The sequence below is a fragment of the Carlito syrichta genome, unplaced genomic scaffold, assembly GCF_000164805.1.
Source record: "Carlito syrichta isolate Samal-C Ts95f unplaced genomic scaffold, Tarsius_syrichta-2.0.1 Scaffold65117, whole genome shotgun sequence".
In the NCBI taxonomy this organism is placed as follows: domain Eukaryota; kingdom Metazoa; phylum Chordata; class Mammalia; order Primates; family Tarsiidae; genus Carlito; species Carlito syrichta.
Window position 1 is genome coordinate 270560 of NW_007009213.1, and position 25996 is coordinate 296555.

The 25996-nt window shown below is 38.6% G+C and overlaps 1 protein-coding gene across 2 annotated transcripts in view; it reads right to left on the minus strand.

Moving 5' to 3' along the window:
* The window catches only part of SORCS3 (sortilin related VPS10 domain containing receptor 3), a 152207-nt gene that overhangs the window by 86383 nt on the left and 39828 nt on the right, over positions 1-25996 (minus strand). For both annotated transcript variants that reach the window (XM_021708864.1, XM_021708869.1), the window contains 5 exons: positions 25593-25772; positions 15994-16140; positions 13749-13851; positions 8406-8482; positions 5099-5190 (listed from right to left, as the gene is read on the minus strand). In XM_021708864.1, the coding sequence (XP_021564539.1) occupies positions 5099-5190; positions 8406-8482; positions 13749-13851; positions 15994-16140; positions 25593-25769 (596 nt within the window). In that variant the 5' untranslated portion in view covers positions 25770-25772. The remainder of the gene's footprint in view (positions 1-5098; positions 5191-8405; positions 8483-13748; positions 13852-15993; positions 16141-25592; positions 25773-25996) is intronic.

Here is a 25996-nt window from a genome sequence, read left to right on the forward strand (position 1 = left end):
CCACTGCACTCCAGTCTGGGCGACAGAGCGAGACTCCAACTCAAAAAAAAAAAAAGAAAACAAATTGAAGCTGAAAAAGAACAGGTGTCATTGTAAATTACAAGTTAAATGTTTTCCAGCAATGACACTTTCATAAGAGATATTCAAGCCACTGTGAGTTTAGTATGTGTTTACAGATACATTATAAGCATAAGAAAAGAAGTTATCCTTCTACCAGATCCTAAACACTATGCTCAGTTTTGATCACTGTAGAAAAACTGACAATCGATATGATTAAAGGTAAAAAACAAAGTGTCCTAGAAATAGGTTATATGAATTGTAGACAGCTTGGAGAAGAGAAGAACTGAATTAATTACTAATGTATTTTAATTTTTTAAATGAGAAAGTTTCCAAATATCAAAAAATTGTTGACTACTTAAAAAGATTAGTGCTAATGAGCAAAGTTAGAGGGAATGTAGTTTGATAAATGAAAAAATTAATTTTTAAAATACAGATAGAATAAGGGAGAAAAGATTTTCATTCTTGTGACTTCTAAAGAGAATAGTCAAATATGTACATGAACATGTATATGAACATGAGCTCTTGAGTACATTGTCACATTCAACAGTGTATTCTAGCTCTTTACTAATGCAGGATAAATAATATATGCTCAATGAATATGTGTGGAACAAATGAACAAATGGATATAATATGTCTTGACTTTCATATTTGATCATTTCCCAGAACTTAGAAAGGCTAGAAAAAGAAGTATCTTGAGGTCCTTTCCAGTTGTACTATTCTAAAAATCACATACAACTCTGAAGCAGCCTTATTCTGCATCGATCTGGGCAGCAGAATAGGGGTCAATGGACAGAATTGATATATAGATTCATTATTGCTCAGCACAAAAAATAATCTTTCTAACAACTAAACCATTATACAAAATGGTTTTACAAAAAGATGATGGTTTTTCTTTATACAAGAAGCCCTGTCTTGGGTATTTGCAAGTTAGTTAGCACTGTGGTATTCTGGTAAAGTGAGGTGACCTTTGGAATGCCACGAAAGTGTCTACTATACCAGGTAAGACACTAGATTACATGACCTCTAGGACTCTTCCTTAGTCCCTGTGTCTATGAATATGATATTGAGATGAGATCAATTAAATGCAAAAGACTCTTCCAAGAATAAGCAGATTCTTCTCCAGAAGTCTTCAGCACAAAAATAGGGAGTTATAATGTTCACTGAAAACCAATGTTTCTTCCTCTGGTGAGGTATATTGCTCCATTTTATTTTATCCCAAGTTCATTTTAGCCACCTAGAAGTTCTTTCAAAAAGCACATGCACTTTTATTTCTTGGAGGCATGTATTAACTGGAACTTTTGTTTTCATTTGCATGTTTCTCTGAACAAATTTGCTAGTGTCCACAAACACCTACAGAAGAACGAAGAAACACAAAGGTCAAGTAATGCTTCCCTTTTTTTCCCCCAAGAACATTCCATTGAGAGATACCGACAACTTGTCAAGGCTAAGCAAATAGTCACACCCTTGTCTACCTGCCCATTACGTGCCTTGTCTATGGTAAGTTTTTGGTAGAGCTCTGTATTCAGTGGGAGTCCATTATTAATTTCACTCCAAAGCTTCTCAGGTACAAAGGTAACACTATAGAAGCCTCCTCTGTAATAGTACTCAGGTTCTAATCTTTATGCATCCAAATATACATGGTCACAAACAGATGGGTTCATTTGTATGCTGTTCAGTCTCATGCCTATCTAGCTACTTATCATTTCAATTTGTAGGAAACAGCATGGCTTGTTAGCTTAGTGGAAGTTTTTTCAGCTTTTCAATTAGGACTCCTATTTTCTCTGAAAAGCAATGTAGCTATTATTCAAATCTGAGGGCCACCATATCCTCGTTGAGAATGAGTAAGCTGGTGTCTTTTTCCTATGCAAACATACATACAAGTGTATAGAAAATAATGTCAGTCTAAGATATACAACAGAAAGTAACAATGAACAAATTACTTAACCTTTCTTACTCTTGAAATGAGCTATTTGTTTACTTTGAAATTTGGGATTTAATTAGTAGCTACTGGTGAAGAAAAAGCTGTGTTTAAGTTTTAGAAGCTTGCACCTCATGAGAGGGAGATACAATCAGTCAACAATTTCACATGAAAACATAGATGGCAATGACACAGTCAAGCCCTTGCACTCACTTAGCCTTTGAAAGAGAAGTGTAAAGGAGTATTCCTGAATGACTTTGCTATTGTCACTGTTATTTTCTATCATATGTACTCAATAGCTGGCATTTAACCATTTGCAGGGATTGTTTCAGAGAATGGTATTCGTAGATGGGGAAGTCAGAAGAAACCATGGACCCTGTCCAAGTTCAAGGAAACATATAGACAAATGACAATGTCAACATGCTTTAAATGCAGATAATGCTATCTCAAAAGCTTAGCTTTAAAAATCATCTTTAATACTTTCAAATTTGGAGTAGGCAAACAAATGGAGGATTGTATTATCATTATTATTATAGAAGCAAATGCAATGAAAATGCAGTTATTTTTTTCTAAGTGCTACAAACATTTTTCATCAAGAAACAAAATATTACATGGAATAAGGGAAAACTCAAACTTTGTATTGATGACTTTGAGAGACATGATTTAATACCACATACAGATCCCTAAGTGAATATTGAATATTTTCAACTTGAATGGTTTCCCTCCAGGCATTCCCAGACAAGTACTCCTTCTGAAAATGAGCAGTTATCTGAGGAGAAACCATTGGAGATCAGACTGAATGGTTTTTGTCAAATGTTACCATCTTTCTATGCCAAATATATACTCCTCTTCTAAAAGAAACAATAACAACAACAAATATTGTCTCCTGAACACTCCCTACATTTTTTAAATTCCAAGAGCTTCAGTCAAAGTGATCTCTTCCCATGAAGGAGAGGTGAGAGATAATTCATGGGAAGATAATTCATGGGAGATAATTCATCCTTCAAACATCAACCCTCACACCACCTACTGCCAAATGACTTCTATCCTGGTTCAGCATCCCAGCAATACATATAGACAGCAGACATGGCTTTAATGTCTAGCGATGCATGGATTGCCAAAGCCCCTTATTTTGACTATGATTCCCCAAAGGGCAGGGATCATGTCATTAGCCATTGTGTACTCCTTAAAGTATCCAGAAAATTAGCAATTAGAAAAGGAGAATATCTATGCAAAAATACAACTTTGTGCTGTCAGGTACTTGCTGTCTACCTTTGAGTAAGGTATTTAATATGTTTGCACTTTGATGCCATTATAAATGGGTGATAAAAGTACCCATATACATAGGACCAGTTCAAAAATTAAACTAGATAATTCATGTAAATGATTCAGAAAAGTACCTGGAGTATAATAATCTCTCAATAAATCGTGACTGTCAATAATACCAAGCAAGTCCAGTCTTCTGTGCCACCAAAAAACTATATAATAAATAGTAAAAGGATAAGCAATTACATTGGGAACTTTTACAAACCCACCCATGGGTTGGTAGAGCACTTTTCTTACAAATGACTCCATGCATCTTTTTAAAATTTATTTGCAAAATCTCTCTGTAAGATAATATAGTGGTTGAATAACTACTTCACTTTATGCTAGGTTGCACTCTAGGAAACTGATAATAATTTGACCATTTTAAACCCAAAAATGGTTATTTCATATTGTTTCACCTAAAATGGTCAAATTGAGAGAAACCTTCTTAAGTCCTTGCCAAGGTGGCTGAAGCTTCTATTTGGCATCAGGGAATCATATATCTTTTCCTAATTACAATCTGACGCTTCCCAGTAAAACTTTTAATCTAAAAGTACTGATAGACCAAGAGCAAAGACCTGGTAGTTAAGCCAGAATCCATTCTCCCGCCCATGGCAAATCCCATCAACTATACATTAGATAGCATAACCCTCTACCTCCAAATATCCACTCTTTCAAATGTTCACTTTGATAAATCTGAAGCCTAAAATTATTTTATTCTAGGATATAAACACACATAAAATTCATCCATTTTTTTGTGATTTTCCAAAATCACAAAACAACAGTAACAAATGGTGGCCATTATTGTCGTCGTCATCATCATCATCATCATCCTTATCATCATCATCTATTCTCACTCACCTCTTTGTCCTTATTGAAGGTTTTACATAGACATTCTCACTCCATTCCATAATATACTTTTTTGAGAAGAGTAATCTATATTGCCTTTACTTCACTTCATTGCTTATCATTCATCTGGTCACTCATTTATAAATCTATTACAGTCTGACATCCAACTCCACCTCTGTTTTAAATGTACTCTGACAAAGATCATCACTGACTTCCTATATTGTTTAACCCTAGATTTTTTTTTATTCCATAAGTGACTTGATCTGATTGTAGAATTTAATGGATTAGTCATCCCTTCATTTAGCATCCATGAAAACATTCCCCCTGAGTTTCTTTTTTTGGCCATTCTCTGTAGTTTGTCCCATGATTTTTTCTTCTACTCTACAAACTGGTTTTCAGCAGGGTTCCATAGGAGTCCCTAGTTTCTCCTTGTTGTGCCCACTCTACTGAAGCATTAAGCCCACTATCGTGGCTTTAATTACCACCCAGTGGCTAATGACTCCAAATCTAATGTGTCTGCTCTGACCTTATCCCAATCCTCAGATGAATATATCTGACAACTAGTGGTCACTTCTGTTGAAATATTCACAGAAATCACAAACTCAAGTTATCTAGAGCTGATCTCAATGTCTGTTATGTGCACCTAGCACTGCTCTTAAAGCAATTTCGTTTTCTCCTATTTTCAAGTAGCCTTGATTACTTGAACTTGCAGGTCCTTTCTGCTCTTTGCTGCCTTATCTGACTACCGATTTCTGCCACCCATCCCATTCATTTCACTTCTCCATCTGAATTATTTGGCCTGCTATTGCTACATATGAGTTAGATGGTATAAAATACATTAAATGGATGGACACATAAATAAATGGATGAAAAAATAGGTAAATTTGTACAAGACCATGCAGAATAACTTGTCACAACCTTCCCCACTAAAAAGCTCTCATTAATAGGGTAGGGAGCTGTCCTTACCACAAATGCCTGACTGGCAGAGGTGTGTGTTTCATGGCCACAAGGGCGCCACCCCAGTCTAGGAACCAGACATTGTACTCTTCATCAAAGATCTGAAACAACAACAACAATAATCATAGCAACACCTTACATTTGCACAGTTCTTAACAGTTTACAGTCTTTCATGTACATTGTTTCATCTAGATTCTGAGTCTTCCAATCCTATTGGATAGTTTGGCAAGTATTATCTTCATTTGATAGATGAGGAAATAGTCTCACAGAGAGCATATAATGCTCCCGAGGCTACTTAGATTGTATTTCCAGGGTTCTTTCTATTAGTACTGTGAACCAGCATGCTACATGAAAGTGAGGCAAGAAGGTACATGCTCAACTAAGTAACCCAAAGAAAAATATGACTTCAAAGAAATTTCCCTTTTTGTCTCAGTTAGTTACTACTCAGCCCTCTTTTCCTCCTCATCAGATGTTTGATAATTTATAAATGGTCCATTTATTACTGTCTTGTCAATAAATTATCTAGAAACATAAAAGATAATTTCCCTAGACACTATGGTGTACGTGATAAGTGAGTACTTAGACTTAGCCAGAAGCACCCTGAAAATTGGATGAAGACCTAAGTTTGGTGCCTAGGGACCCCTACTGTAAATGTACATTTAAATACAGTACTTCCAGGGACCTAACCTTATTCATTCTTGATTCGTCTATTTGCCCATTATCCATTCATTCATCCACTCACTCATTTGCTTATTCAGTGATCCACTCATCTACCAAAAGGCATTTTCTAAGTACCAACTATGATACAAGGCTCTGATTCAAGAGAACAAGAGAACTTCAGAACTAATCCCTCCCCACATACACACACATATATATATATATATCTCAATGCTTATAGAGATATGGCTTTCATATCTCCAATCTCAAATAAGAGAGACATTTCTCCAGCAGATCACTAAACTTCAACTTTAGATCTTGTAGATTAAAGTATGCTTGGAGAATTTTTCCAACATGTAATCACTGATTGTGGCTTCTGCAACCTAGATGGAGAGGTTGGGATGGTGGTTTGAGTGAGGAGGGCTAGAAAGGGGTAAAGAATTAAAGGGACAGAATTAAAGAGGGAATGAGTAGGAGGAAGGAGGCCTCCTGTACATAATGCTCCAGGGAACACTATAGCAAAAATGTAAAGACTTTCTCAGTCCTAAACATCTTGTTCCTCATCCCCCCCGCCACATTTATCTTTAAAGAAAAGAAAAAATGTTCCTACCAATGGCGAGTCTTAATGCACAAAAGACCTAAGAGTGATTAACTTATATTTCAGATATAAACATAGACTCTGAGCCTACAGTGCTAGGTTTTTCTCTCCAGAGCTTAAAGGATGGCTCTGTGATAAGCCACATAATGGAGACACTGGGTTGAAACCTAAAAATGAGGAACAGAGAAAGACACTTGGCACTGGGGAGCCGGAAGAACTTATCCTCATACTTTCTTCATAATACTACCATTCTGGCCACTGCTAACTTTTGCTCTGTCCAGCACTGGAGTGGAAAATGAAATCTTTAGGTGTTCAGGAAAAAGGGAAAGAAAATCCAAGTAATGACAAGACAGGAAAGGAATGTTGCAGTGGCTACCTGGCCAGGTGGCTATTTCTTGACATGGAAGGATCTCAAGAAAGGGTTTGTTTATCAGGAGTTTTTGTACCAGATGAGTTTGCATTCCATCTTCCACCCACCTTTGGTACTTGCAATAGCTTATCTTATGTTTTGAAGGTGTGATCTTATTTATGTGTTTGTTTCCCATCCATCTGATTATGGCTTTGTGGGTAGGAATTTTGATTTATTTTTCTTTACTATATGACTTGTAGTATCTAAAATAGTTGCATGTGTCTATAGGACTTGGTAATTTTTTAAAGGGTGGTAGTGGCGATAGTGAAGCAATGGGAATGATGATGACAGTGATGACATTTTTTACTAAGGGAACCAAAGAGGAACTTGTCTAGCTAGATTTCAGATAGTGACTTCATCTTTACCATCAAGGAATTCAGTGCTCTTTCCTTGTCTTCTCCAGGTAGAAAATATATCACCTTTAAGAGTGAGTAAAACATCACTTCTTTTTTGTGAAATCTTTTCCAGTTTCTATAATAAAATCATTTCCTCCCTTTTCTTTGCATACTAATAATGTCACTAAAATAATACTATTGGCCAGGTGCAGTGGCTCATGCCTGTAGTCCCAGAACTTTGGGAAGCTGAGGTGAGAGGATTGCCTGAGCCCACAGGTTTGAGACCAGTCTGGGCAACCTCATCTCTACAATAAATCAAAAAGTCAGCCAGGTGTGGTGGCACGTGCCTGTAGTTCCAGCTACTTGGAAGGCTGAGGCAGAAGGATCACCTGAGCCTAGCAGGTTGAGGTTGCGGTGGCCATAAGTGTGCCACTGCACTCCAGCCTGGGCAACTAAGATTCCAACTAATAATAATAATAATAATATTAATATTAATAATAATACAATCACCCTGAACTATGGTTATTTATTTATGAACCTTAAGGAAAGGGACTCCAAAGTATGCAACTGCCTCCTGAGGTTTTTGCCTGATGCCTAGTTGATATTGTATAAATTTGTGTTGTCCAACATAGTAGCCACATGAGAGCATTTAAATTAATTAAAATAAATAAAATTTAAAATTCAGTTCCTCTTTCACAGCAGCCATATTTCAAGTGCTTTATAACTGCATGGGACAGCACAGACACAGAACATTTCCATCGTTGCTAAAAGTTCTATTGGGTAGCACTGCTATAAGTGTTTTTTAAATTGAATTAATTTTTCGTATAGTCATTTATCTATCAAACAGCTTCATACTTAAGACTGAGTCTACATAATACTTAAACAACCACTGACTTCCATAGCTTTGTCAGTTTTAATGTCCTAATCTTTTCATTTTGTAAATATAGAAACATATCCAGAAAGGTAAAGAGACCTGCTTGCCAAGAGCCCTTGACACATCAATGATAAAAAACAGTTTTATTGGTTGTACCCCCAGCAATCAGCACAGTACTTAGCATCTGGTGACAGTTGCATACATATTGCTGAAGGAAAGAATAAATAGACTGGGAAAATTCCAGTTCTTCCTATTGCCTGCCCAGTGTTCTCATCTTACCTACTGCCCCTGTAATCTGCCAGCTAAACTGACCAAACTGAATAGGTGCCTCAGATGTTTTAAAACCACATAGTCATAATAAGCCTGAGAATTTATAGGAAGGGGAGGTATTGGTAGAACTTACTCTAAATGCCTCCTCCCTGTTTCTGAATCCTCCCAGTTACCTGTCTCCATGTGTTGCCCCCATCGGAGGAGATGAACACACCAATATCAGTATATGAGAGCTCCGGGCCAATGTTGCCTGAAACACAAACAGATCATTTGAAAAGCTCAGGCAGTTTACAGATTAAGTGTGCTTTGGTTGGGGGAAGGGATATCAGAAAAAGGTTTTCAAAGTGATGTTTACAGTTGATTTCTGCAGTTTCTTTCTTGATATCATATCAAAAGCTCAGCAGGAAGAAAAACCCAATATGGGGAAAAAATTAAATAGTATGGTAAGAATGCATCTTTAAATGGTGTGAGTCAAAGACTAAATATCGATTAGCTCAGGTCTCTTGAATTATTCACTTTGTATACCAATAATCTCTTGCATTGATCCTGATAATCAATGCAACATGAAGGGAGCAAAAAGTGGAAGAGTAGACACATGTGGAGAAGCTGGGCATAGGAGCCCCTCACTCCTCAAGTATAATTGAGAAAACTGATGTATGTGAGAGAAAGTATATGTGTACGTGCATGAATGTATGTCGGCGTGTGTGTTTCCAACTTAAATGTGTCACCATGTTCCTTGAGTGCAGGCAGTTGAGTATAACCCAAGGGTACTAAGGAATCTAAATTATAAAGTGCCCAGAATAAGATGACTACACTGAGCACACCATGGCCAATAGGCATATCAGGAAAAGAAGCTGCCTGGTTTATGCTTTGACTAACCACACTTCCTGCTCCCATCCCATCACACTTTCCTGGGCTTTCTACTCTTTTTCTTCCCCTTGCACTCCATCACCTTGTGGTTATGCTTATTAAAAAGAAAATGGTCAAGATTTTCTAATCCATGTATATTACTCTATTTTCCCCAATGGAAAGCCTCATTACTCTTAGAGCCTAGAACAATACCACAAACCTAATATTCAGTGCACAATAAATATAGGAAAGAGGATCAACTTTCTGTCCCTGTGATCAGCAGCATTTCTTTCAGGGTTCCTTTCAGTTAACAAAAGATATTTCCAAAAACAGGCTTCACCGTGAGCCCTGGGTTTCTATCATCACAAAGCTTCCCAAACCAATCTAGTCAAGTTTTGAAAGAGAAGGTGAAGATGTTGGCAGAACCAGCTTCTAAGGAGAGGGAGAGGTAATAAGCTAAATCTTTAGAAGCCATGCCAGACATGGCAGATAACTGTGGAAAGAATGAGTGAACAAACAAATGATTGAATCATGTTCCAATGTTGATGTAAACTTGGGGAGATACTGAAAACCAGAGAAGTATCCTAAACATCTAAGAGTTTATTATATTGACTGATAATTTTTTCTTTAAAAATAGCAGGAAGAGATTGTTAGCTCCCACTTATCTGTAGCCTAAATAAGAGCACCATAAAAATGCAATAATGAAAATGTTAATTGAGCTCCTGACATTTAATGCTTCAAAATGAGAAAGTAAAGCCTGGCTACAGCTTGTCAAGCTCCCATCAGCATCATCAGGGAGCAAAAAGCTAGCCAACTTGTTTTGACACTCAGGTTTCCACAAATAACCTCTGGGCTCAGGGCTCAGGGCTCCAGCAGGAGGTTCTGAAAGGAATGGGGAGAAGTAGTGTGGGCAGATCTATGAAGATATGTCTGGAATTTGGAATTCAATTCTTTAGATACAGGTTTGAAAAGACACCGCAAAAAGAAAGTAAAGTGAAATGGCAAACAGAATATCAACTTGAGTCACTTTGTAGTTGTGCTTACCTGGAACATTGTGTTAAGGATTCAAAAGCCAAATTTTGTTTCAAAAAATAGAAAGTGATTGATTAATGTCTACAAAGGGTGGCAGAGAATAAGCAGGGCAGGAGCAAAGAGCTGTGCATCTGTCACTCCTGGCATGGCTTCTAAGAATCTAGCTTATCACCTCTTACCCTCCTTAGAAGCTAGTTCTGACAACATCTTCAACTTCTCTTTCAAAGCGTGACTAGGCTGGTTTTGGAGGCTTTGTGATGGTAGAAACCCATGGCTCACAGTGAAGTCTGTTTTGGGAAGTATCTTCTGTCAACTGAAAGAAGCCCTGAAAGAAAAGCTACTGATCACATGGACAGAAAGTTGATTCACAGAAGAAAGAAGAGAAAGATTTATCCAGGATGAAGTGGTTTTTGAACATGTTTAGTCCCTAAGTGGCCTTGTGGGCAATTTCTGATGGGAAAAGCTTGGGTGTCAGAGAAGGAGGATTTGAATAACCTGCTTCGCTGGCTTAAGTGCAGTTGAGGAGGTTCAGTCAAAATGGCCGCCAACCAGGTTGTAAAAAGGAGATACAGCTGTTGCCCACAGAGTGGTGTGATAGGAAAGAGGAAGGGGGAGTGAGATGGAGAAGAATGGGGAGCTCCTTTCACCCACTGCTTAGCTGGCAAATGATGGAGGTGCCACTGTTCTTTTTGGAAGCTTTAAATTACTTGCTTTTATTCTCATTTCCTTCCAGTGCTTCTCTGCTCCTTAAACACTTTTGAAAAACAATATAAGAAAGAGAGACAGAATTCTGAAGTTCTTTGGAGGTTAGAGATGCTTCTCTCACCATCACTGATGACAAAGTAAGGAGTAGCCCATGCAGGGTGGTCAAAGGGTCAGTGAAGGAGAAAGTAGACAGTGTACCATCAACTCAGGGGCTGCAGGACGGCCTCTTTAGAAGAGGACAACAGGAGGGTATGACATTCAGTTTACCGGAAGCATGGCAGGGAATCTGAGTTATCTGTGGAGCTGGCCTGGGAAGGGCTCAGGAATAGGTCTGGCTGAATGGTCATAGGATAGAGCACTCCCTGAGGAATCAGAGGGGAGTGTGGGTTTGGACATGACACCTGTTCCCACTCACCCTTGGTCTTTTCATTTGTAAATTAAGGTAACTAGTAATTGCTGTTTCTGCATCATCATTTTGTTGTGCAGTCAAGGCAAGAAAAGTGCTTGGTTCCTGCTACTAACTTGAAACCACAGTGTTAAAGATATTAAGAACCCTAGTGTTTCTTCCTGCTAAAAATAATTGCTAACCTCTTCAGACTGGAATTCCATCTGCCTTCTGAGATGTCCTCAACAGGAGTTAGAGGTGAATCCCAGGACATATTTTTGTCCATGCAGCTTCCCTGAGACCACATCTCAATGCAAGGCGAGAAGAGGGAGTGAACAGAAGTGGAGAGAAGAGAGTCCAGAATCACTGACACCTGAAAGCAAGTGGAAGGCTTGGGAGTGGTTAAGGGCCCTGCAGACCACAGGCTCCATGCAGGCCACTACAGGCTAACCTGGCCGACTTCTTAGCTATTTTCTGATAGCAGATAACCTTCTAGGGAGACCAGACAAGCAGGGTAAGAAGATGCCGGGTATAAGGAGGCACAAGCCAGGGATTTAGCTCTGACTTTTCAACAGAATTTCATCAGCTGAGTTATATTCCTGCCAATGTGCCAGGGCATGGCAAAAAGCCTCAAGAACATAGGGTAAGGGAAAAGGAATTAGTCAACTCTGATATATATGGACAAGAAAATTCAAAAGCAGATCTTTAATGCCTGAATGTTTTCTAATTTATAAAAGATTAATTTAGAAGTATATGCTTGCCCTAGACTAATTCCACCTTCTATGCTCTGAATACTCTGCTGCTTCTTGTAGACGCACCCTTCCATCTTTAATTTTTACAGTACCACAAGGCAGAAAACATCCCAGTTTTACAAATGAGAAAAATGAAGCTCAGAGGTTAAAAACTAAGCCAAAGGCACAAGGCTAGTAAGTGTCAGAGTTCAATCTTGAAAGTAAGAGGACAGGGCTCCTGAGTTTCATTGTATGTAGTGTATGCACAGGATTTGTGAATTCTATCAATGGAGATGAGCAAACAATATTCTTCTGATGTAAGAAGAATAGTTTTAACTTCCATAATATTAATGATGGTGATAAGTAACATATACTGAGTATTCAATATGCCCTAGGCAGTCTTTTGCAGAATTTTAAATTCATTGGTTCATTCAGTCTCCCAACTCTGTTATGTTAGTGCTATTATTCGCACTTTGCCAATGAAAACATTGAAGTTAAGAGTGGTTAAGCTACATAGAACAATGCCTGGCTATATAATAAGCATTCAAATGATGGTAATTTTTCTTATTGATCCTTATTTTTTAGTATGCTTCTGGGCCCTTGCCCACTGAGTAGTGAGATAGGAGAGGGGAGGAGGGAGTGAGATGGAGAAGAATGAGGATCGTCTGTCATCCACAGCCCTGAGCCTCCTGAAGGTCTTTCAGGGGGAGCATAGGGTGTAGCAGTCCTAAATTGGAAGGGCCAATTCACATAGATTACTTACTGTGGGAGGTCACTCCCCAAGCTAAGGGAACAGCAACAGAACCTGCCTTTATCTTTCTCTGATCTGGGCTCCCTGACGCCAGTGTGTTAAGTATGGTGGCTCCCATCCATATGGAATTGAGAGGAGCTGACTGAAATGCCAGAAGGCTATGCCAGCTGTCAATCTAATTTGAGTGGTTACTAGTAGTATTTAAAAGCTCATAGAGTTGGAGACTTGGAGAAGGAAGCCATGTCTAGGAGAGCAGGAACTCCAGGGGCCTTTCAGTTGACGAGAGAAAATATAATGTAGCAGCTCAGAAAATCACTGTGCATTTATCTGCTGTTATTAGAAAAAAAAATCTAACACCAGAGCTCTAATTTCTAAGATTAGAAGCCTGCTTTGCTTTATGCCATCAATGTATTCCTGAAAAGGTGTATGTAAATCCAGTGCATGCTAATCAGAGCACATTTCCCTGGAGACTTTCACTTTCATCTCAGAGTTGCTTTGTCTTCACTTCTGATTGATGCTCAGTGGACAGTAGTTCCAACAATTCAACCTTAAGTTTTTCTGCCCCTTACCCCAGGCTCTCAGCCTAGTGGTTAATCATGTATAAACAAACCTTTATATGCACCAGAGACCGCCTGATTAAAAAGAGCTTTGGGGTAAAACCCTTTAAAAAGAATCCTCTGTGGAAAGAGAGAACGAACGATTCCAACTTATATTTGGTGAGCTGGCAAGTTCATATATCATGTTTTCTTAAAGTGCGAATTCCCTATTATAAACAATCTTTCTGATCAGTCAGTTTACTTTGAGAGAAATTCTGGCTTCTTGCTTAGCACAGGGGATTGCTCTATGACTAGGGAGCATGATGCATTAACCTAGAAGTTACAAATGTCTGGGGCTCTTTGCATTTTAAATTCTTGGATGGGCATTGGGAAATCCTGTATATTTTCTGGGGAAAGTGCCCATGGTTTTCATCTGATACTCAAATGAATCTATGGTTCAAAAATAGGTTACAAATTTATTCTAGAAACTCTCAGTGAGTAAGAAGTCCAGTGAATATTTCCCTTACCTGTAGCCACCACAAGTCCTGGGGCTGTCTCCTTGCTAGAGATTCTTCCTGAAGAATATGGATTTTCGGAAAGCTGCAAGTGCAGGTGTAGGGAACAGAAGGGCTAAAATGGAGAAGAAGAAAATTGTTTCACTCCAAGAAATTCCAGACACATACACCCCTGCCCCATTAGAGACAATGCTTCCAGAAATTCCGCTTTTAGAAACAGTAGGACATTGGATGATAAGCCACACACTTAGTTTTGGGCAGGAACTATCTCCACTGAGAGAGTTGGTGTGCTCCCATCAGAAGTTTCCCAGAATACTTTTCAAAGGCTCCTGCATCCCATCCTCAATCATACACCTCCCCCTCTCTTCCTCACGCCAACCCATCCACCAGTTCACAATTGGCTTTATGAAGCCTCTTTGATCATTTCTTCCTCCAGGATAACACTAACCTTCTCCCATATCTGGTCTTGACAATCAACTCTGCTTCTTAGAGTACTAAGGAGCCACTGGGAGGAGTGATTAAGGGAAGCTATGTGAAATACTCCACGCCCTTTACCCTCTTTAGTCAGATTGTCTCTGTTTTATGTATTTTGTTCCCGTTTATAATTTTATTTAAAATATTTTAAGCCACCATCTAAAACATCTAAGTACATGTCCTTTATTTATTTGTCCATCCCACTGAAGTGTCCTTAAAAGGGCTTGGGGGGCAGGTGCAGTGACTCATGCCTGTAAGCCCAGCAGTTGGGAAGCCAAGGCAGGAGGATTCCTTGAGCCCAGGAGTTAGAGACTAGTCAGGACAACCATAGTAAGGCATAGTCTGTACAAAAAAAAATCAAAAAATTAGGCTGAAGTGGAAGGATCGTCTGAGCCCAGGAGACTGAGGTTGTGGTAAGTTGTGATTGTGCCACCTACACTGCAGCCAAAGTGACACAGCAAGACCCCGACTCAATAAAAAGTAGGGGGTTAAGCCAGCCTCGGTGGAGTCTTTGGGAGGCTGAGGTGAGTGGATTGCCTGAGCCCGTGGGTTCGAGACCTGCCTGGGCAGCGAGACCTCATCTCTACAATAAATCAAAAAAATCAGCTGGGCATGGTAGCGCACGTCTGTAATTCCGGCTACTCGGAAGGCTGAGACGGAAGGATCGCCGGAGCCCAGCAGGTCGTGGCTGTGGTGGCCGGGAGCGGCCACTGCACTCCAGTCTGGGCGACAGAGTGAGACTCCAACTCAAAAAAAAAAAAAGTAGGGGGTTGGGAGTTTATAGAGATATAGCCTATACAATAAATAAAAATAAGATGACAAAATAGAAGGAAAAAGTAGGTTAAGAAAATGAGATAGAGCCATGGGTAAGATTTGAGGGTTAAAAAAAATCATGCTGTAGCCAATTACTTGAGGTAGGCAGCAGCCATTTGTCCCTGATCTTTCTGATAAACCCCAAATAACAAGAAATTAGAATGAAAACTGCAAAAGGGAGAGGGCTCTGCGTATCCTATTTACAACTATATCCCCAATTTTTAAAAAATTTATATTTTAAAGTTGTGGGGTACAATTCAGGATCCCAGTTTTTAACACAGGGTCTAGAACATGACAAGTAGTTAAGAAATTTACTTGAATAAGTGACAAAGGATAACTTTTGCTCAGGAGAAACAACCATTCTGGGACCTTACAACAGTGTCTTGTATAGGTCACTGAGGGCTATAAATTTTGTTGTTAATCAACTGACTTCCTTTTCCACATAGAGTTGCAACATCTGGAGGCAGAGATAACATCTCCCACATTGTCATCTATAGTGCCCACCCCAATATTCCATATAGCAGGAACCCTGGGAATGCTGACAGATTACCAGTCCTATACTGATATTCCAGCCTGACCTTTCCTAAGCTTTCAAGGCAAACTTTGCTTACCTCTACATCTATCAAGTTCTCATCAAAATAACTGTCCATGTCAGTTAACAGATGTGTTAAAATCACTGAGCTCTGTCTGAGACTCTTGAGCACAGGATCCTTCTTTTATACTTTTTAAAAACTCTTCCTATGAGCTGGAGTACATAGCAGATCTGCAATAAATGTGTGTGTAGTTACACTGAGATATCCACCCAGTTGGTGTGATAGTCTGAGTCCACAGACAATGCCCAGGTAGTTGTAGGAAGTTACTGCTCCACATAGCTGAGTTCCTAAGACTCTGTGATGAAAGAAATCCCTTGGTATAGCATCCTCAGTTAACCAGCCTGCCTTGTGAACTTCCGTGGGACTGGGTGACTGACCAGCAGGCAATGCACTGGGCTTCCTCTCAGGTCCACATCCGGAGCTTGCAGTAAGCGCCAGTCCCTGCCTTTGTTGTAAGTGATGTATGTCTTCACCTGGTCATCCACCTTCTTGTTTGCCAGGAATATCCCTTTGATACCTGCTACCTAGGAAAAAAGGTGAGAGATGGAGAATGATGTTGGGCAAAAAGGACTGTGGTTTTGGAGAAGCACTGAGAGACGTCCCAGTGTTCTCCATGACATGTTGGACATACACATGAGAAAAGAATGAACATGGTGAGAAGTGTATGCCATGTGGTCTCTAAAAGTTTACGAAGTTCATTTCTGTATTCTATACCATCCCCTAGATGTCCCTTCTCTTGCCCATTTGCATTTTCCCATTTTATATTTCTCTGAAAGCTGTTCCATAGAATCTTGTTTTTAATTACTACTAATGTTCCCCCTGAGGTGGAAGTGGTTGACGACAATGGAAGGAGTTCTCTCTCCCAGAGAATATGTGCTTTTCCTCAGAACGGGCTTGAAGATGGATTTTCAAGACATTGAGAGATAATCCTTCATATAGGAAGTTGAAGCATCATGATTAGCAATGAGGTAAATGTTTTCGTGCAGATGACCCAGCTTGGAGACCTGGCATCTATCTCTTCCCACTAGCTCACTGTGTGACTTTGGAAAACTTACATATCATCTTTGGATCTCAGTCAATGGTCATTTTAACATTGATGGAATAAACCCTATTCCTCTTCTTTTTCCTAGTTGACTAGCAAAGGGTCCATGAGATAATACAGAGCACTCTTACCAGTGTTCCTAATGTAGTGAGATTTGCATGCCTTTGATATTTTGAAGAGAAAAGAGCATCACCACCAAAACAAACAGCTAGAGGATTGAAGGAGATTTATCCCAGAAGGGTTCTATGGTAATACAAATTCCACTCAACCTTTTATTTCTTCTATTTTGCATGCTGGGCAAGAAGAACAGAGATTTAGAATGACAATGTTCTACAACAAAGAAAGATTCCCTTAACTTTCATAGAAGTTCTAGCATGTTCCAAAGACAACAGGCAACTCAAATAGTTTAAATATATATATATATATATAAAGAGGTTACATAGCAGGTTCTGTGGGTATTGGAATATCTCAAAGTTTTAATAGTTTATCCCCCATTCTTTGAGGATCATGGTTAACTGAGGTTTGCTGCTATTCTGAGATAGTACTAAAGGGAGGGATGAAAAAGAGTTCTACAGAAGTGAGCTTTGTTTAATTTTGTTTAAAATGATATAATTTAGTTGGTGAAATAAGAAGTCTTTTTTAAGTAATCTGACTGGCCTTGATAAAGAATGCCAACCCAAATAACAATAAACAAACAAACTGACAAAGAATGTCAGGAGAACAGAATTTTCTGGAAGGACAACACCTGGAGGATTTGATACACAGCCAACAATGGAACTGATTAGATTCCTACCTGGTACAGAAGGTAAGTAAGGCGAGAAGCCAAAGTAGGGGAGGAGCAGTGGTGCCAAAGCCTTGCCCTTCCCCAGAGGCATACTTTCTGCCCTAACAGCTTAAAGTTAGGAAAGGTGGCATCTCAAATGCTCATCTTGGGGCTATGCAGCCCCCAGATCATCTCAGTCTTTAAAACAACTGCAAAGGTGTTTCCCCTCAACCTAATTGCCAATTTTTCCTTACATAGAATGTAATCTGGGTTTCTTCCTGGTGAAGGCTTTTTAGTGCTCTCTTTGGCCACAGAGTTAGTGCCTTTTCTTCTAAACCACCAAGTAATAATTCCAGAGAACTCACTCCCCTAAACCAGGTGACCCTCCAACATATACCTGGGTCTTGTTATCCACTTCCTGAAATACAAAATTCAGGTCAGACTCAGACCTTGGATCCACATCCCATTCATCCCCCATACCCCCACTTTGTCCCTAGCTTAATTTATCACAGCATGAACTACCAGCCACTCAACCACCTCTTGTATTCCTCCAGGTGAGCATGTTTAGCAAATGGAATAGTCATTTCTATTATTATATTTTCTATTACCACTTGGAAGGGCATTTTCTGTGTGTCCTACATATTCTGAGAACAAAATCAAGAGAATGGGGACTGAAAAGATGCAGAAAAGAGTGATTCTCTTGCAATTGTACATAATGCCACAGCAATCTCCCTCCCATCTGAAAGAACCAGGACACTTCCCATTTGTATTTGAATCGTTCAAAGTCCTTACATTATTACTGAATTGCTTCTTGGCTCCATGTCTTGTATAAAAGAACTGTAAGTTTGGAGGGCACTTTGCTTTTGTGTACCTAGGCCAATAGCTTTCAAACTTTTTGACTGCAATCCAAGTAGGAAATACGTTTATGTTGCAAACTAGTAAACTCATACCTATATATCCATATGTGTATACACATGAATGTACACAGATATTTCTGACACAAAAAGTATCATGAAACATGACTTTCTCTCACTACATGCAGTGTAAAGAAATTATAGCGTAAGGCATACATTTTAAGTCTTCTTCATCAAAGGAAGTACACAGCATCTTATAAGCTTTAAACCTATTTCCTCCCACTGTTGTTTAAAATCAGAAGTATGGCTGCTGCTGATCATCCCAGCAATCCAGAAGGTCCAGTTTGTGATATTGCCCACAGAAGTCTATGTGGCCCACTTTCCCTCTGGGAATCAATTTGAGGTGCAGAGGGAAACTGACAGAAGGCCCCTTGGCAGAACACTGAGTCCAGGTGGCATGGTCATCTGTTGGTTACCTCCCTGGGACCTCAGGACAGAGAATCCAGAGCTCTACTGAGAAAAATAATTACTGTGATCTGCCTTAGGCTCCCCCTAGAGTTGAACCTGTGGTGAGGGGCTGACGAAGGTCAGTTCAAGAAAAAAAGTTCCTGTGGAGTGTATAAACAGCTGTCCATCTGGTCCAAGATGGGTCATTGAAGGTCATGATAAAGTGAGGGTGGAGAGCAGGCTCTAGGGGGAGGGAAGGCAAGAAAACAAAAATAAAATAGGCAAAGATACCAGAACACTGAGACGCCCAGAAAGTTTCATTTTATCCATCCAAGTATACTAGGTCCACTTAATCAGTCACCAGAGAAATGTGGATCAAACCCACAATGAGGTACTACTAGGTCCTTATCTGAATGACTAAACACACACATCAACACACACACACAACCAAACAAAGCAAGTACTGGTGAAGAAATGAGGCAATTGCAATTCTCATGCCTTGCTGGTGGGAAAGCAAAATGGCACTACCACCTAGAATTAATTTGATGGCTGCTTATATATATTTACTCACATTCAACTCAGTAATCACACTACTAAGGATATACTCATGAGAAATAAAAACTTATGTTCATGGGAATGTTTAAAGAAGTTTATTCATACTCACACAAAACTGGAACCAAAAAGCTAAATGTTCTTCAACTGGTGAATGAATAATAAACTTTGGCACATCCACACAATGGAATACTACTCAGAAATAACAAGCACATCTATTGATGTATTCAACGACATGGGAGACTCTCAAATGCATTATTTTATGTGAAAAAATAAAAGCCAGATAAATTGAAAATGTTATCTACTGTATAATTCCATTCACTGACCCTCTAGAAAAGGCAAACCAGGAGACAGAGAAGTCAGATTGGGGTCTGTCAGTGACTATGAGTAGAGAAGAATTGAATCACTTCTCTGCCTTTTGGCTAAGATCAGTTGAGGAGGATTGACTAAAAAAGGAGTGTAAGAGGAAATATTTTGGGTAAAAAGACTGCTTCATATCTTGATTGTGGTGGTAGTTATACAACTGTATGCACAAATCAAAACTCATAGAGTTGTATACCAAAACAACAAATTTTTACTATAAATAATTTATACCTCAATTTTAAAAATGTATGGAAAGAAGAGACTGAGTATTTTTGTCAAACAGACATAGATTCCTTCAAATACAGCACCACTCGCTGTAAGATATAAGCTAAGCCACTAAATTATCTTCATCTTTATAATCTCATAGACAACAGGAAATTAAACCTACCACAAAAAGATATTATGTGAAATAAATAATAAAAAATATGTCAGTTATTTATATCTGTACAATCCAATATAGTAGCCACTAGCCAATATGGCTCTTTGAAATACAACTAGTGGATCTGAAAAACTGATTTTTAATTTCATTTAATTTTAACCAATATAAGCTAAAATTTAAGAACTCATGCCAAATTAGGATATTGGCAAATTTTTAAGAATATTTGGAATAACTTGGGTATGTGAAATTCCTTTTTCTACTGTAAATTACATGAAATGTAAATACCAATCAAGCATTTCTGGTGAAAATTTAGCATATGAATTGAGGTGTGTGGGAAGTAGAAAATACATTCAGGGTTTTGTAGACTTAGGATGGAAGATATATAAGATATATAAGATATTTCAATACTTTTTATAATGAGCATATACTGAGATGACAATATTTTAAATATTTTGTTTAAATAAAGTATGTAATTACAATTAATTTTATCAGTTTATTTTTTAACTTTTAAAAAATCTGGTAATAAAGATTTGAAAGTATATATGTAGCTCATCACACACACACACATACACACACACACACACACACACACACACACACACACACACACATACACAGACAAGTTTGCAAACTTGCCACAATGTGCTCACTTTGACAGCACTGTACACTGCACAAAAAACTCAATAAGTTTTCATAACTTTGATAAATAAGTGTCTCATGGCTGTGTTCATGTCAATGTGTGGTGGTGTCTTGCTGAATGGCATTTATTATTGTTGCATGTTTTTGTGTGCAGTTGTGAGATTGTTGCCTGAAGTAGAACAACGAACAAACATTAAATTCCTTCTTAAACTTGGCAAGAGGGGAAGTGAAGTCAGGGATATGTGAGTCCAAGTTTATGGGAATATTGCCATGAAGAAAATGACAGTGTACAAACTGATTAAATGTTTTTCTGAGGGGAGAGAAAGTGTCACTGATGAAGAAAGGTCAGGATGGCCTGTAACAAGCAGAACTGATTAAAACATTGCAAAAATTTATCAAATTGTACGTCAAAATTATCAGTTGACTGTGAGAAGCATAGCAGAACGAAAAAACATCAATAGAGAAACAGGAAAATCTTAACTGAAAACCTTGGCATGAGAAAGGTGTGTGCAAAAATGGTCCTGCAGGAGCTCTTTCATCAGGACAATGCACCAGCTCACACAACCCTGTCTATTAGGGAAATTTTAGCCAGTAAACAAATAACTGTATTGGAACACGTTCCATAAATTATCTGATCTGGCCCCAATGACATTTTTCTTTACTCAAAAAGAAAATATTGAAAGAATGACATTTTGATGACACTCAGGACACCAAGGGTAATATGATGACAGCGCTGATGGTCATTCCAGAAAAAGTGTTTCAAAATTGCTTTGACAGGCAGACTGGATACACAGATATATAATTGTTTATTTCTCTATCATGAAGTTAATTGTCAGATCGTGTGTGTGTGTGTGTGTGTGTGTGTGTGTGTGTGTGTGTATGTGTGTGTATGTTTTTGTCTAAGGTACTGCCGAGTATGCTGTTGCTTTATCAGGAGTTATAAGTTGGATACTAAATATCCAGGAAAGCATTGAAGAAAATGGATCAAGCCAACAGCTCAAAGAATATTTCCATCCTATAATTGTGGTGTTGGAAAGAATATTTGTTTCTTGATTTATCAGTGAAGAGTAATTACAAGAAATGTAGTTTGTAGTTAGGGATGTAAAGAAACCACAATGGAGCTCTAATGAAAAGAGTGCTATAAGAATAAAAGTAAGCACACACAATGGACAACTTTCACTTTTTTTTTAAAGGAGTGAACTTTTGATAACTTCAAGAATAGATTATTATTTGACCTTAAAATGTCATTTTCTCCCCTAATATGAGAATTTTAACTTCTCAAATTTCTCAGGAATGTGAGAAAGAAAAAGCAAGATAACTACTTTTCTAAGGGAGACTGCTGCAACAGGTCTGAGACGGACATTGTCCCAGCTTTGTTAGATTTTTGGGAGTTTAGTAAGGTTGATCTCCATAGGTCTCCAAGGATTCTCAGTGCCAAAGCTTGCAAGGTAAATTCCCAGAAAAATTATGGTTTTCTTTGTCTCCTCTTCAGTGTCAAGAAAAGGTGTGAGAGGTCCATGCAAAAAATGGAGTGATAAACTACCAGCTTTAAGTGGCCACGGTCAACCCAAACCACCTGATACCTGAAAATTACCTAAAGGCATCGCGAACCTTTCAGTCAAGGGGAAACAGGTGTAATGTTCTTTCATAATATAAAGTTACAAATTAACCTGGCACGGGGACTACATCACACATGCAAATTTTTTTGCTGGGTATGTAAACATGAGGGAGAAAAGATAGAGAAATACTACCCCACAGTACCCCAGTATCTTTATAAGCTTCATCTGCACTACTCCACAAGGCCAATCAACAATCAATAAAAAAAAGACCTCTACTCATCTGGCTCTGGTTCTCTTCTTATTTTCAGTAATGTATCATTTAAGCCAACTCATCTAAAAGTCTCCCCAAATTCCTCAAGTTAGACTTAATTTTCCCTTTTTGTGACTCCACAACTTGGTGGTACTATCACCTCATATAAGACAGTGATTACTGTGCTAATAGGGTCACTTAGATCCTTCCAGTAGATTATGAAATTCATGCACCAGTCTTTATACCGTCAAACAAAATGCATTCCATTAAAAAAATGTGTTAATTTTGTTTAACTGAAACACGAAAACTTACTGGTTTTCCCAGCTGCATTACTCAAGGGTATCTGGATCCAGAAAAATTGTAGTCTCTTTGCTAACTAGCCATATGGTTGGTACACAATCTCAGTTTCTACAAGAATCTCCAGTAAAGAAGGTTAAATTCGAATAACCCCCAGAGATCAATTAAATTGAACTTTATCTCCAAACCACAGAATGTATCTCTAGGTGCAAAACAGCATTGCCCTCTAAGAATCTTCAGTATGGTCATGGTCTAAGTAATGTCAGATTCCAATTTATTCACTCGGTATAACATGCTTTCTAGAATCCGAAATCCAACTACTTATACAGCCCTCATTCTTGTTTCTGATGAGCATCTATTCTACACAATTTGCCTGGCTAGTTCACTTTCTCACAAATCTGCACCACCTGCTTGTTCAATCCTTGGCTCATTTCATTCTTAACATCTGGAATGCCTTCCACTTCTTTACTCTTTCTTTCCCAGGACAAAAGGACAGATAATCAGAGTGGCAACTGTGAAAAAAAGGAACCTGATATGTTTGGTTCATCCCCATCTTCCCTCTCCTCTTTTAGAAATATGCCTGCAAAGATCACATCCTCTATACCTCAGTGTGTAGTGTTGTAGGAACAGGCTTCTAAGAAAGAACCTTTCACTTGCCATTTATGTCTGTAAATGGATAGATGAATTCAATTCTGGGGTACAGCATTACCAATTCCACTTCCTCCTACATAATTTTTAAAATCAGTAAAGCTATGTTTGAGCTCCATTTGTCTCACCCTTGTCTCTGTCTCGATCAGTTCCAGCACTGGACAGGTGAAAGACGAATTTTGTTTATTGACCCCCCTCAAAGTCTAACAAACCAGACTTCAAGTTTTTTGAAGGTAAGAATCACATCACATCTCCTCTGCCTTTCTTATAGGCTTGAACACAAAGTAGGGGCACCATCAACCCTGGTAAAACTGAATAGAAAACAAGCTCAACAGAGCTGGTTTTTAAAAAGTTGCCCAGCTTGGTACATTTTGCTTCTCTATAGATGCAATGACACCGTGTATATTTTTTCTTCAACAAGATTAAAAACATAAGATCAACTTGTGCGGGAAGAAAAAAAATTACATGTATCTGGGCACATTATTCATTTTGATTCATGTTCCACTTTATATCACAGCGTCTCACTGTTCTAAATGTCCATGGAGTTTCAGACACCCTTTCTTAGAAAAGGTTCTTTAAAAAGAACCAGCAGTGGTAGACTCACCCACTGTATCAAGAGGGTCAGAGACAGAGGAATTTATTGAGTGCAGGGTCATCTGCAGCAATGCCTAGCCTCCCCTCTTTGGGTCTGATCACAGGGGCATGAATAAAAGTCTTATCTCTACAGCATTACTTGTGCAAACAGGAACTTAGAATGACCTCAGTCCTGGAAACATTAATCTAAACCCTCCCACAAAACATGACTTATTGCCCAATAAATGAAGGTGTATTTCTGCCTCCTGGTATGATTAAAGGCATGGAGCTATGCGTAAGCTTCTTAAATGTATTTACACTCCTTAGTTATCTCTACCAGTATTCATAGATTTTTCTCATGAAGAAATCTGAAGCATTTCCCAAACTGGGACCATGTTGTTAAAGGAAATTATTTTAGCATTTGTCAGTTACCTTCTAGGAAACAGGGGTCTTTCTGCTGATTTTGTTTACTACTCAATGACGTTTACTCTTTCTTTTTTAGAAATATGCTTCCATTCACCTCATGACTTTGTGTTATCATCCCTCTACCTAACAGAACAGCTGCAACCTCAAATATTTTTATCACTCTCAGTAACTGAGTAACCAATTTATACACTATTGTTGGGATTCTGGAACTTTGTCAGGTACTGCTTAGAGGAGACTACTGTAAAGTAGAAGCCCATGAATTTACCCCTGTGTTCTGAAAGCCACTCCCTCTCCTCAGAAAGGAAAACGTACAAGGGAACAATTCGCTCAGGCCATCTGAGGCAACCACCCAGAAAAGACAACTTATCTTCTTCCATAAATGATTCCAACTACCTTAGCCTGTGTGGATGTTACCATCCGTCACTGGTAAATGTTGAATAATGAGACACACCTTCTTTGTTCAAATCAATCTTTCACAACCAGGTGGTCACTCAAGTTCCTTCAGTATGGCCAGGACTGCCAAAGGCCACAAACTGTCACTATAGTTATTAAAAAGCACCGCATATTTAGGGTCACTGAAACTATTTTTTTCCTCTAGTTACTACATGTAGACACTTGATTTGCTAGATAAATTATTCTTTAACTGGTGATCACATATAAAAAACAAAACTCCATATAAGTGACACTCATGTTGAGGCCAGTTTGTCACCTTGCACAGATGTTGGCATCCGATGACATTTTAGAAAACTCACACTCTCGCCATGAATATTAGGTTTTCTTTTCCTGTAACATTTTTTCATAAAGGATGATTTTTCCAAATAATTTAAGGCACGTAAGTAACACAACTCCCTCCTCCCAGGGTCAATAAGAAGTACAGAGTTTACAAAGCCACTTAAGAAATTATTGATGTTTGTAATACACATACAAGAATGTCAACTACATTGAGTCGTCCACAACATTAAAGGCTCTACATACATTACCTCTCACCTCATAATAATCTCATTAGGTAAATATTTTATCTCCAATTGAGGCACAGAGTAGTTAGGTTTCTTGTCCAAATTCACACAGTTACTGAATGGTATAGCTGGGATCTGACTCCAGAACTCCAATGCTTGTGTTTATACCTTACAACTCATAAGAAAAAGTGGGGCATACCCAGAGGAAGAACAATTTTGGTTGCATACCTCATACAATTCAATAATGATGTTTCCCATCAGACCTCTGCTGCTTTTAACGTTCTCCATGGCCAGGGTGAAGTAGATCCCTCGCATGTCTGAGATGTAGAGGTTGTATGTGTCGTTCTGGTTCCATTCTTGGACGGCTGCAAACACTTGGTTCTCATCTGTGCTGATGATGTGCATGTCCTGTAAGGAGATGAAGGGCTTTTAAGGTTGCAGGTCTCCATTATCTTTTTGCCCATTGAGACACTGAGTAGTCATCATTACTTAACAAATGGTTGAGAAAAAGCTTGAGTGATAGGCAATGCTAAACAATTCTGTGTTGAACCAGGGCTATAAATTATGAGCTTCATGATTTCTTTTCCTTGCTAAGTGACAGCAAGATGGATATAAGGGGCTTTGGTTGATAT